This window comes from Ranitomeya variabilis, chromosome 1 (assembly GCF_051348905.1).
Source record: "Ranitomeya variabilis isolate aRanVar5 chromosome 1, aRanVar5.hap1, whole genome shotgun sequence".
NCBI classification, from domain to species: domain Eukaryota; kingdom Metazoa; phylum Chordata; class Amphibia; order Anura; family Dendrobatidae; genus Ranitomeya; species Ranitomeya variabilis.
Genome location: NC_135232.1, coordinates 650,004,405 through 650,017,022, shown reverse-complemented (window position 1 = coordinate 650,017,022; position 12,618 = coordinate 650,004,405). Strand labels below are relative to the sequence as shown.

The 12,618-nt window shown below is 42.5% G+C and overlaps 1 protein-coding gene across 1 annotated transcript in view; it reads left to right on the top strand.

The window, feature by feature from the left end:
• FNTB (farnesyltransferase, CAAX box, subunit beta) overlaps window positions 1-12,618 on the top strand; it is a 46,678-nt gene that overhangs the window by 6,871 nt on the left and 27,189 nt on the right. Inside the window, exon 2 of the mRNA XM_077262458.1 lies at window positions 2,553-2,617. Coding sequence (XP_077118573.1) covers window positions 2,553-2,617 — 65 coding nt within the window. The remainder of the gene's footprint in view (window positions 1-2,552; window positions 2,618-12,618) is intronic.

Sequence of the window (12,618 nt, the reverse complement as noted above, 5' to 3'; positions counted from 1 at the left end):
GCGCAGTCATCCTGACACCAAATGATGTCAGAAGACGGGCAGCGCTAACTGCGCATGCGCAAGGGTAAACAACACAGCACAGGCTCCGGGACAGATTCAGACAACGGTCAGGAGGCGGCGCCAAGGGGACATGAATGACGGCTGTGCTGCGTCTAATTAGAAGGGAAAGGCCCGCCTCCCTTGCAATTTCACGGTATGAGGGGGCACATTTTATAAGTGTTTATTTCAGCGTGTGCAGGGAGCATAACTAAAAGTGCCACCTTGTCCAAATGCAGCATTAGTGCTGCACAAGGTGGCTCTTTTAGTAACAAACGCCTGGGGGGGGGGTGACAGGTTCCCTTTAAGATGCCCCTTTTACTTTTGGCATGTGATTTGCCGATCCACTTTACTGCAACAGCTATTTGTTTGTAATGTAAAAAAAAATGAATGAAGGACAAGTTTGTATTTACATAGAGTACAACGGATAAAAGATTAGACGCATCGGTATCGGCTTTCATACATTTGTGCACATGTCCCTTTTGATTAAATTGTTTACAGGATGCAAATAAGCAGTCTGTGCCTCTCATTCCATTAAAAAAAAAAATGCTTGTTTACTGTAGTCTATGGAAAATTTTTGTAATTGTTTTCATATATTAGCATTTTTTTTTTTTTTATTTCCCAGAAACGAGTTGCACGATTTCCTGCTGTTACCGACCCATATATCATTTGAAAAGGATCATATTTTTTTCAATAACAAAAAAAAATGCAAATTAATGCAACGTGTGTAGAGGGGGGGGGGGGGGGGAAGTTGACTTGCACTTGAATCCTCTTAGGGTATGTTTCCACGGTACGTAAACGCTGCTTGTTTGACGCTGCAGCGTCAAACAAGCAGCGTCCAGATGTTCCAGCATAGTGGAGGGGATTTTATGAAATCCCGTCTCCACTATGCGTGGAAACCCGCACGCGGCGGCCCTGCGGCTCCGGACATGCTGCGCGTCTTTTCAGAACGCAGCATGTCCGTACACCTTGCGCAGCGTCCCCGCAAGGCATATCACAGGGCCGTATGGCGAGGGGTGCGATGATCCCGGATGTGTACTGTACACATCCGGCACCATCGCGTCCCAGAAAGGGGGCGGGGCTTAGCGCCGAGCGGCTTTGCCGCTGCGGCGATCCCGCCGGCAAGCCGTACCGTGGAGCCATACCCTAACACTGGTTTTAATATGAACTTTTTTTTTGTTTACAAAATAAAAACGTGAGCTTGTTTTTAAAAAAGTACAAAAACCTGGTGTGAAAGGAGCCCAACTAAGTACTCATTGTATGCATTATTATTTGTGACTGATAATCAAATTATTTGGCTGTTTGTGAGCTAATGGAGTTTCACAACACATCACGGCGCATTAAGCATCCTGCATTACTCATTCTGATTTCTGGGGGAAACAGATTTTGCCTTGAATCTGCAGCAAAATCCACATATGTAAGACCCTATTTACATGTCAGTGTTTATGTGCTTCTCTTGGTTTTGGCTTGAAGAGAACGTGACAATTTTTATTTTCTCAACATTACATTCCCTTCTCTTCCCATTGCGCAGTGCAGAATGTGGGTGTAGGGCATTTGGGGGAGACATTCCCAGCATTCATTCTGCTCACTCTGTTTGCCTGCTTCAGGTACAATTTGTGCTTTTCTACATTTTCCTCACGTGGTGCATATTCATTCAAAATTATCTGAGTTTGTGATTTTATATAGTCTTATAATGTAGAAATATAGCTGTAAGGTTAAAGCTAATCTGTCAGCAAACATCTCAGTACAACATGTATATTTTAGATCTGATGTATTTACTTTAAAAATCCAAGTCTGAAACGCTGTATAAACTTGATATGAAAATGAGCATTTTATCAGTCCAACTATGTTCCTTCTCAATCCAGCCAGAGTGATGGCTTCAGCTTGTACTGAGCAGTGCGAGACCTCAGCAGGGAGGAGGGACACTGAGGAGCTGGCAATCCAGCTAGGTGGTGGAGGTTGTGCTTAACTCAAACGTCACTGATGTGCTGTGCAGATCCCGCATCATAAAACTGCAGCGATTTTTACAGTACAATACAATAAAATTTTTTAAAACTCCATTCTCGCATTGTGGGAAACAAATATGCATGAAATTGAAAGTACGATGTTGATTTCAAATCTGCATGCTCATTCTTCTGTGGAGTTTCCTTGCCAATTTCACTTTATTCAACCCTTAGTACATCGTGTTTATGGATGAAATTGGTTCCTTTTAAAAAAAAAAAAAAAAAAAATGTAGCCTTGTTGTTCTGGATTATCAGTCAGTACACTTACCTCATCAGGACTAATTGATCTATTAATGTATGCGTTTCATATTGTAAAATCATCTGGAGGCAGATTAATTGTAAAATAAAATATTGCTCCTTGCTATATTGCCATGAAACATTCCAGAAGGATTGTGGAACTTACCAGTGGTCTTGGGGAAACGTAAAAAGGCGACTTTTTCACAGAAGACCAGCAACAGCAGCAGTTAAATGAGTAAATTATTATTATATATATATATTTTTTTTACTTTACAGAAAAAAGTTGAGAGTTCAGTGGGTATCATCTTTGCTACTGTCAAACATCATCAAGAAAGCATTCAGTAAGTAACACAATTTATTACATTTTCTGATAGTCTAAAGCCCCTTCTAGTTACGTAATTATTCCTTTACTTGTGGTTCACATTGAGGATTTTTTTTTTCTTAAATCCAAATCTTACTACTAGTAATAGTTTAACAATTTGAGGGGAAAAAGAAAAAAAAAATAGGCAGATGATTCTCCTTTGTGCTATAGTCCAGCTCTCCCCGTGGCCTTATTTGCATTATTTTTATTACAGACCTATACACTTTGTTACATGCAATGGTAAGGACATTGTAACTGTAAACACCACACATCTGTCCCCATGATTTGTTCGTCTGTAGGAATTGTCTGCATCTTCCTAAAAGCAAAGAGTTTGTAGCAATTCTGCACAGGACATAGGGGTTGGTCTCCTGCCGATCAGTTTTCAGTAGGTGTCTGGGGAAAGGGCACAATGTAACCCTCAAACGGTTATTCACAAAGTACAAAGTGCCCCCTATGCCCAGTCCCTTCATGATCTATGGGACTGCTGGAAACAGCCGAGCGATGCACTCGGCAGTCCCATGCTAAGTGAATGGAACAGATGCAGAGCAAGCACATGTCCGCTCTCTTCTGGGGATTCTAGCTGTCGGACCCCCATCAATCAGCAAGTTAAAAGTCTGTAAACCCCTGAAATACAAATTACACTACCTAAATATTTATGTAGGGGACTTGACTCCTATAAAGTTTGTATCAGCATAGTGTTTTACAGGCCAAGAAATCCTACTTTTATTTTGTATGCAAACGAGGACCATTCGGTGTACCTTTACAGCCAACAATTTGCATATTTAATTTTAGCACTCTCCCTGAACCTGGTCGCTTGCCTAGAATGAGCTTTGCCTAAATTGATCCACATTTGTGTGCACTGACACTGAAGGAACCTAGGGTCGTGCACTCCGTAAGTACGGGCATGCTCTAATTCTCGACTCCTGCCTGCGGCCGCCGCTCACTGCACTAATACACCTGGAAGTGTAGCGACCATGTGGCTTCAAAGAGGAGTCAGGGATTGGAGCGCACTGTGTGTGTCAGTGTGCAGGAACATGTATTGAGCGCTGTCAATCAAGATCTGCTAAAGTGCTTGATATGCATATTGGAGGGGGTTATGGTGCACCCAAGACCCCTCATTTGCATATGAAATAAAAGTTGATTTATCAACCCCTATATAAATCATACTGGCTGGCAATATATATTTTAGCTGCAAAGTTTCCGATATAAAAATGTAACCAAGCAACTTTGTAATATAATCTTCTTTGGGGGTGAAAGACTAATATTCATTGTATAAGTAGAGAAACTTTGAATCATTTGGGTTTTTCGCAGCTTTTCCATGTGTGTGGTGATTCAGCAGTAAACTATCAATTATACAAAACTGCAGAGGAATTTTTGCAGTACGTATGTTAAATAAGTAATTTTTGGCCTGATCATCTTCTTAATAAATAAGCACAGTCCATGACAGACGGTGGAAGCTTTGCCCGTGCATTTTTTTCTTCTGAGCTGCTATATTGGAAAGCGAGTTCAGTTCTCCATATTCCCTTACATCTTCTAACATCTTCATGCCCCATTAAAAAGATGTCTGCGTTCCGATCGCTCCGCTTTCTCTGGCTGGTCTGAAGTTCGGAGTAACTGCCAAACTCCATTAAAGTTCTCACTTTTTTTTAAATGCCACTGTCTGCAAGTACTATAGTCTGCCCACATCCTACAGAAAATTTCCACAATGTATAATGTTTGCGTAGTAATAATAAACAGGCAAATAATGGCAACAAAACAATCGCACTGGGCCTATAATCCTTTCTCTTTTGGTCAGCACAACTTGAGTACATGTAAATCTATATATTGACGAGAGCATCTGAAATTTTATCTGCTATACAGTATGCTGCCTCCCAAAGCTGCACAGACTTGTTTTATGTTTCTTGTATCAGCGATATTTCATGTATGATGTTGTGCAGCTTCATTGTAGGCTCTCTGTTCTGTAATAATTGCTTGGGAAGATGCGGAGTAGTTAGATCATCCTACATTTCTATCTATAATGGCCAATTGTTTAAAGAATCCCTTAAAGGGGTTTTCACATGATACATTTTTTTTAATTATCCTTCCACAGGATAAGTGTTAAATGATTGATTACTGGGTGACTCACCAGAAGTACCCGGTTCCAAGCCCACCGTTTCCCCCTTCAATGCACAACATATCGAGTATTCAGTGATGCGTCAATCTCTCTGATACGGTCATTTGCACTGCTGTTTCTGTCAGCCACGTAAATGCTGGAATTTGGGGATCGGGCTCCCCATTCTCAAGACCATGGCGTCCTAGCAGTGCAGACCCTGTGATCATAAATGTTCTTGGATAACCCCCTTTAAACCTAAAATGCATAGCATATAAAATATGTAATGTAAGTTTAAATGGGTTTTACAGCTGATTAAATTTGTTAAAAGGACTGGAACCAATTAAAAAGTAACTTGGAAGAGGATCTTTCCTAGTGCCAGTGATCCTATAATATAATGGTAGGAGCGTCACTTTGTCCAATGCCTTTATAGACTGCGTGACGCGCCTACACAGTCTGGACCCCACAGAGTTATGCATCCGGGGATGAGGATTGTGGCCCAGGAGATCGCGGTATGCGTAAGCACTGAACGCATATTGTTATCTCCGGCACAACAGCTTACCTATGAGGTATTGCTGCGAGGGTCTCTTTGGGCCGGGACATGAATCCTCTGTCGCCACCTAGGTGTAGAACGGATTCAATAGCTAGTTAGGGTATGTTCACACTTGGCATTTTTTGCTGCATATTTCACACAAAGTACTTCGTGTGTCAAATATGCAGCATTTTCCAGTACCATCATTAATCAATAGATTTTTGAAAACTCATGCAAAACACGTGTAATCATACGCTTTCTCCGTAAGGCTGTGTGCACACTGTGCGTTTTTGATGCGTTTTTACCCATGTGGAAATGGGCCAAAAATGCTATAGAAACCTTATGTAAGGTAATTCAATGACTATCCTGAAGTGTTGTGCACATGAGTAAATTTCCTTAACTATTTGCAGTGCATTTTTTTTCTGCAGCATGTCAATTCTTTGTGAGTTTCTGCAGCTTTTTTCACCCATTCACTTCAATTGAGTAAGTCAAATCCGTAGCAAAAACGCAGGTATAAAAATGTTTGTAGATTTGCTGATTTTTTGTTTGCGTTTTTACCGGCTTCCTATGGTGTTTCCCACGCTGTCATCTGTGTGAGGCTACAGTTGTGGCCAAAAGTATTGACACCCCTGCAATTCTGTCAGATAATACTCAGTTTCTTCCTGAAAATGATTGCAAACACAAATTCTTCAGTATTATCTTCATTTAATTTGTCTTAAATGAAAAAACACAAAAGAGAATTAAGCAAAAAGCAAAACATTGATCATTTCACACACAACTCCAAAAATGGGCCAGACAAAAGTATTGGCACCCTCAGCCTAATACTTGGTTGCACAACCTTTAGCCAAAATAACTGCGACCAACCGCTTCCGGTAACCATCAATGAGTTTCTTACAATGCTCTGCTGGAATTTTAGACCATTCTTCTTTGGCAAACTGCTCCAGGTCCCTGATATTTGAAGGGTGCCTTCTCCAAACTGCCATTTTTAGATCTCTCCACAGGTGTTTTAAGGGATTCAGGTCTGGACTCATTGCTGGCCACCTTTGGAGTCTCCAGTGCTTTCTCTCAAACCATTTTCTAGTGCTTTTTGAAGTGTGTTTTGGGTCATTGTCCTGCTGGAAGACCCATGACCTCTGAGAGAGACTCAGCTTTCTCACACTGGGCCCTACATTATGCTGCAAAATTTGTTGGTAGTCTTCAGACTTCATAATGCCATGCACACGGTCAAGCAGTCCAGTACCAGAGGCAGCAAAGCAACCCCAAAACATCAGGGATCCTCCGCCATGTTTGACTGGAGGGACCGTGTTCTTTTCTTTGAATGCCTCTTTTTTTTCTCCTGTAAACTCTATGTTGATGCCTTTGCCCAAAAAGCTCTACTTTTGTCTCATTTGACCAGAGAACATTCTTCCAAAACCTTTTAGGCTTTTTCAGGTAAGTTTTGGCAAACTCCAGCCTGGCTTTTTTATGTCTCGGGGTAAGAAGTGGGGTCTTCCTGGGTCTCCTACCATACAGTCCCTTTTCATTCAGACGCCGACGGATAGTAGGGGTTGACACTGTTGTAACCTCAGACTGCAGGGCAGCTTGAACTTGTTTGGATGTTAGTGGAGGTTCTTTATCCAACATCCGCACAATCTTACGTTGAAATCTCTTGTCAATTTTTTTTTTCCGTCCACATCTAGGGAGGTTAGCCACAGTGCCATGGGCATTAAACTTCTTGATGATACTGCGCACGGTAGACACAGGAACATTCAGGTCTTTGGAGATGGACTTGTAGCCTTGAGATTGCTCATGCTTCCTCACAATTTGGTTTCTCAAGTCCTCAGACAGTTCTTTGGTCTTCTTTCTTTTCTCCATGCTCAATGTGGTACACACAAGGACACAGGACAGAGGTTGAGTCAACTTTAATCCATGTCAACGGGCTGCAAGTGTGATTTAGTTATTGCTAACACCTGTTAGGTGCCACAGGTAAGTTACAGGTGCTGTTAATTACACTAATTAGAGAAGCATCACATGATTTTTCAAACAGTGCCAATACTTTTGTCCACCCTTTTTTTATGTTTGGTGTGGAATTATGTCCAATTTGGCTTTAGGACAATTCTTTTTGTGTTTTTTCATTTAAGACAAATTAAATGAAGATAATAACAAAGAATTTGTGTTTGCAATCATTTTCAGGAAGAAACTGAGTATTATCTGACAGAATTGCAGGGGTGTCAATACTTTTGGCCACAACTGTATGTGCACACGTTACGGATTTTGCTGCGGATCCACAGTGGATCTGCTTTCCATGCTTTTACAGTACAATGTAAACCTATGGAAACCGCAATCCGCAGTGCACATGCTGCGGAAAAAACGCACGGAAACGCTGCGGGTTACATTCCGCAGCATGTCAATTCTTTGTGCGGATTCCGCAGCGGTTTACACCTGCTCCATGATAGGAATCCACAGGTGGAATCCGCACAAAATCCGCAGGTAAAACGCAGTGCCTTTTACCTGCGGATTTCTCAAATCCGCTGCAGAAAAATCCGCAGAGCTCAAAACTACGTGTGCACATACCCTGACAGTGTGTGAAACACCGGTGCGCAGGTTCGTATCAGCAGTAACACTACTGCCGGTAAGGCCGGATTCACATTAGCGTTTCTGTGCGCAGCGTATGATCCGCATACATCGTCATGCGTACATAACTTTAACATTGTTTAAGGGGCTCCTGGGAAGCCCTGGAGGTCACTCTCTACTATGGGTAAGCATGGAGATTTTACTACAGTTTCGCTTGGCTTGAAATAGGGATTTTTTTCCCATATACTAAATAACGTTTGATTTACCAAGCCACCAAATTCTGTATTATATGATTACAATCATGACTGTGCCCCTGTGGGATATATTTGACCTCCCACTCCTTCCCTAGTTTATCCCCAGTTTTCCTTTACCTCCTGTTTTTTTTTATTTTTATTACTATGTAGATTGAATTTATTTGTACACATGATTTGTTTCAATAAAATATTATTTTTATCATGATTGGTGGGACATTGTGTATACTCCATTTCTTTGTATATACTATTTCTGGGAGTAGTCCTTCTTATTCACCTTGTTTTAGTGTTTACTTTGGGAGAGTGATAGTTATCCACTCTTGGGCACAGTGTTATATTGTGCTTGATGACTTCTATATTGAGTATCTTTAACATTGTGTAGGCAGGGACATGTTTTTGCATGCGGATGCGTACGCATGCGGTGTGCGACGGTGTCCGGCGAACGCAATATGTTTTTTTTGAGGCGTCAAATATTGCGCAATCGTCCGCATGCAGATGATTGCATCAAAATAGGCATTACTGTCTATGGGAACGCATTGGTACGCATCCGTTCGATACGCATGTGTACTTTAGACTGCGCATGTCCAGAAAATGATGTCACCGCCTCCACCATGTGCATAAAAAACCCAAATGCATTTAAACGCATGCACATGCATTTTTGTTTGCGTCATGCTCAAGATGATGAGCAGGCTTAAGCATGCTTTTGCGCATGCAGATGATAACGCTGCGCACAAAAATGCTAACGTGAACCTAGCCTAAGACCGTCGGTTAGATCGCTGTGGTGTCGCGCTGTCAGATATCTGTGTAACCCCGCAGCTATGACTGCGACCCGTGGTAGAAAGCTTACAGCAGGTCAGCAGGCATGGCCTGATGAGACGATTGCTCCCATCGAGCTACATCTGCTGTCACTGACAACAGTGACGGCAGGTGCCGCTATTGGGAGACAGTTTCATCACCCGGCACCTGTGATCAGTTAAAAAAAAAAAAAAATTACATCTAAAAATTAAAAAAAAAAAAAAAATACTCGCCTAATACCAAATCCCCCGATGTCCTTGTCTCCTAGAAAAAATGTGAAAAAATAAATAAATAAACCACCATATACAGGTCCTTCTCAAAAAATTAGCATATAGTGTTAAATTTCATTATTTACCATAATGTAATGATTACAATTAAACTTTCATATATTATAGATTCATTATCCACCAACTGAAATTTGTCAGGTCTTTTATTGTTTTAATACTGATGATTTTGGCCTACAACTCCTGATAACCCAAAAAACCTGTCTCAATAAATTAGCATATCAAGAAAAGGTTCTCTAAACGACCTATTACCCTAATCTTCTGAATCAACTAATTAACTCTAAACACATGCAAAAGATACCTGAGGCTTTTAAAAACTCCCTGCCTGGTTCATTACTCAAAACCCCCATCATGGGTAAGACTAGCGACCTGACAGATGTCAAGAAGGCCATCATTGACACCCTCAAGCAAGAGGGTAAGACCCAAAAAGAAATTTCTCAACAAATAGGCTGTTCCCAGAGTGCTGTATCAAGGCACCTCAATGGTAAGTCTGTTGGAAGGAAACAATGTGGCAGAAAACGCTGTACAACGAGAAGAGGTGACCGGACCCTGAGGAAGATTGTGGAGAAGGACCGATTCCAGACCTTGGGGAACCTGAGGAAGCAGTGGACTGAGTCTGGTGTGGAAACATCCAGAGCCACTGTGCACAGGCGTGTGCAGGAAATGGGCTACAGGTGCCGCATTCCCCAGGTAAACAGCGGCAGAAGCGCCTGACCTGGGCTACAGAGAAGCAGCACTGGACTGTTGCAAAGTGGTCCCAAGTACTTTTTTCTGATGAAAGCAAATTTTGCATGTCATTCGGAAATCAAGGTGCCAGAGTCTGGAGGAAGACTGGGGAGAAGGAAATGCCAAAATGCCTGAAGTCCAGTGTCAAGTACCCACAGTCAGTGATGGTGTGGGGTGCCATGTCAGCTGCTGGTGTTGGTCCACTGTGTTTCATCAAGGGCAGGGTCAATGCAGCTAGCTATCAGGAGATTTTGGAGCACTTCATGCTTCCATCGGCTGAAATGCTTTATGGAGATGAAGATTTCATTTTTCAGCACGACCTGGCACCTGCTCACAGTGCCAAAACCACTGGTAAATGGTTTACTGACCATGGTATTACTGTGCTCAATTGGCCTGCCAACTCTCCTGACCTGAACCCCATAGAGAATCTGTGGGATATTGTGAAGAGAAAGTTGAGAGACGCAAGACCCAACACTCTGGATGAGCTTAAGGCCGCTATTGAAGCATCCTGGGCCTCCATAACATCTCAGCAGTGTCACAGGCTGATTGCCTCCATGCCACGCCGCATTGAAGCAGTCATTTCTGCCAAAGGATTCCCGACCAAGTATTGAGTGCATAACTGAACATTATTATTTGATGGTTTTTTTGTTTGTAATTAAAAAACACTTTTATTTGATTGGTCGGGTGAAATATGCTAATTTATTGAGACAGGTTTTTTGGGTTATCAGGAGTTGTATGCCAAAATCATCAGTATTAAAACAATAAAAGACCTGACAAATTTCAGTTGGTGGATAATGAATCTATAATATATGAAAGTTTAATTGTAATCATTACATTATGGTAAATAATGAAATTTAACACTATATGCTAATTTTTTGAGAAGGACCTGTACTCACCAGTCCCTGTAATCTCTGGTGTCTACGGTGATCGTTCGTATAGAACAATCACATCGGGAGATGTGATCGCTCTACCCGGCTGCCAGCGATATTCATTTACAGTGTTCACTAAATGCTACAACTGCTCTGCCATTATGATTCTCCAGGTTATTACGAGTTCATAGACACCAAACATGTCTAGGCTTTTTTATTTAAGTGGTGAAAAAAATCCAAACTTTTCGGGTTAATTTTTTATATTGATAGATCAGGCGATTCCCGATGTGGCAATACCAAATATGTGTATGTATGTTGTGTTTTTTTTTTTTTTTTTTTTTTTTATTTTGAATGGCCCAAATTCAGGGGGGGTGATTTGTAAAAAAATATATGTATTTTAAATTTTATTTAAAAAATATATATATTTAATGTGTATGTATTGTAAAGGATTGTACTCACTCAGATGCGTAGGAGGAAACAGGAGGCACATTCTCTTCAATGTCCATGTGGGTTTATTTGCTCCATAAACCACCAAGGCAGCAACAAAACGGTAAACAGTCTTACATCAGACAGATAAATCCTCAATGTCCATAGTAGAGTTCCGCTCTCTCATGTCTGGGGGCACACAGGCGGTGCTATGTCCAGCACACAGACTCTGTCTGAAGCCTCAACACGGTCTTTCTGTAGTTTCCAGCCGGGACACATGGAAGTCTGTCCACACTTGCAGACTCCCAAACACTCACTACCATGTGCAGCTAAACACTCCTCCTTTAGGTAGCCTGTAACCACACATAACATCATATGCATTGGTCACATGATCATGACATCACTGCAGGTCCTCAACCTCCTGCACTTCCCGCAGGGAAAAAGGGTACAGTAAGCACCCTCACCCAGAGGTGAGGCATGTGGGTAGCCAGACCCTCCCATCTCTCATAGCTACCCGCAACCCGGACCCAGGTGCACTAAATGATATCTTTAGTGCTCACGTGCACTAAAGACAAAATACTCCGGGTTGCATCGCAGGGAGCATCCATCCCTGTGACACATACCTCCCATTAACCATGCGACCACCAGTCACACCACAGTATGTATATTAATATATATATTATATTTAAAATAAAAAAAATATTTATATTATATTCAGCTATGACAACCATAGAGGTCTGCTGGAGACCTCTGGTTGTGATGCCAACCCATCAGTGACCCGCGATCACGTGATGGGGTAAGGCTAGTTTCACACTAGTGTTTGGAGGAGCTGCGGAGGGCTGCGGACTTCCTCCATGAAGCCCCGCCCTCGGCCGCTAGCTCCGTCTACTGCATGCGGCCGGCGTACCTATCTTTAACATTAGGTACGCAGGTCGTGCCGCTCTATGCGGATGCTTCCGCATGCGTCGTTTTGACGATGCGGAGAAAAAAAAAATTGCTACAAGCTGCGTCCTACGCTGGTCGCCGCATCGTCAAAACGACGCATGCGGAGGCATCCGCATACAGATGCACGACCTGCGTACCTAATGTTAAACATAGGTACGCAGGCCGCATGCAGAAGTAGGCGGAGGTGCGGCCGAGGGCGGGGCTTCACGGAGGAAGTCCGCAGCTCCTCAAAACGCTAATGTGAAACCTGCCTTACCGATGGGCGGGATTTCCTGCGCGCTTCCAGTAAGCACGAGTTAAATGCTGCTGTCAGGGATTGACAGCAGCATTTAACAGGTTAACAGCCACGGGTGGATCGCTATTCCACCCACGGCTGTTAGAGGTGCATGTCAGCTGTTCAAAACAGCTGACGTGCCAGGAAAGATGTGGGCTCACTGCTGGAGCCCACATCAAAGGGAGGGATTCCAACGTGGGTGTACTATTAACGCCAAATGTCGGAAAGAGGTTATCA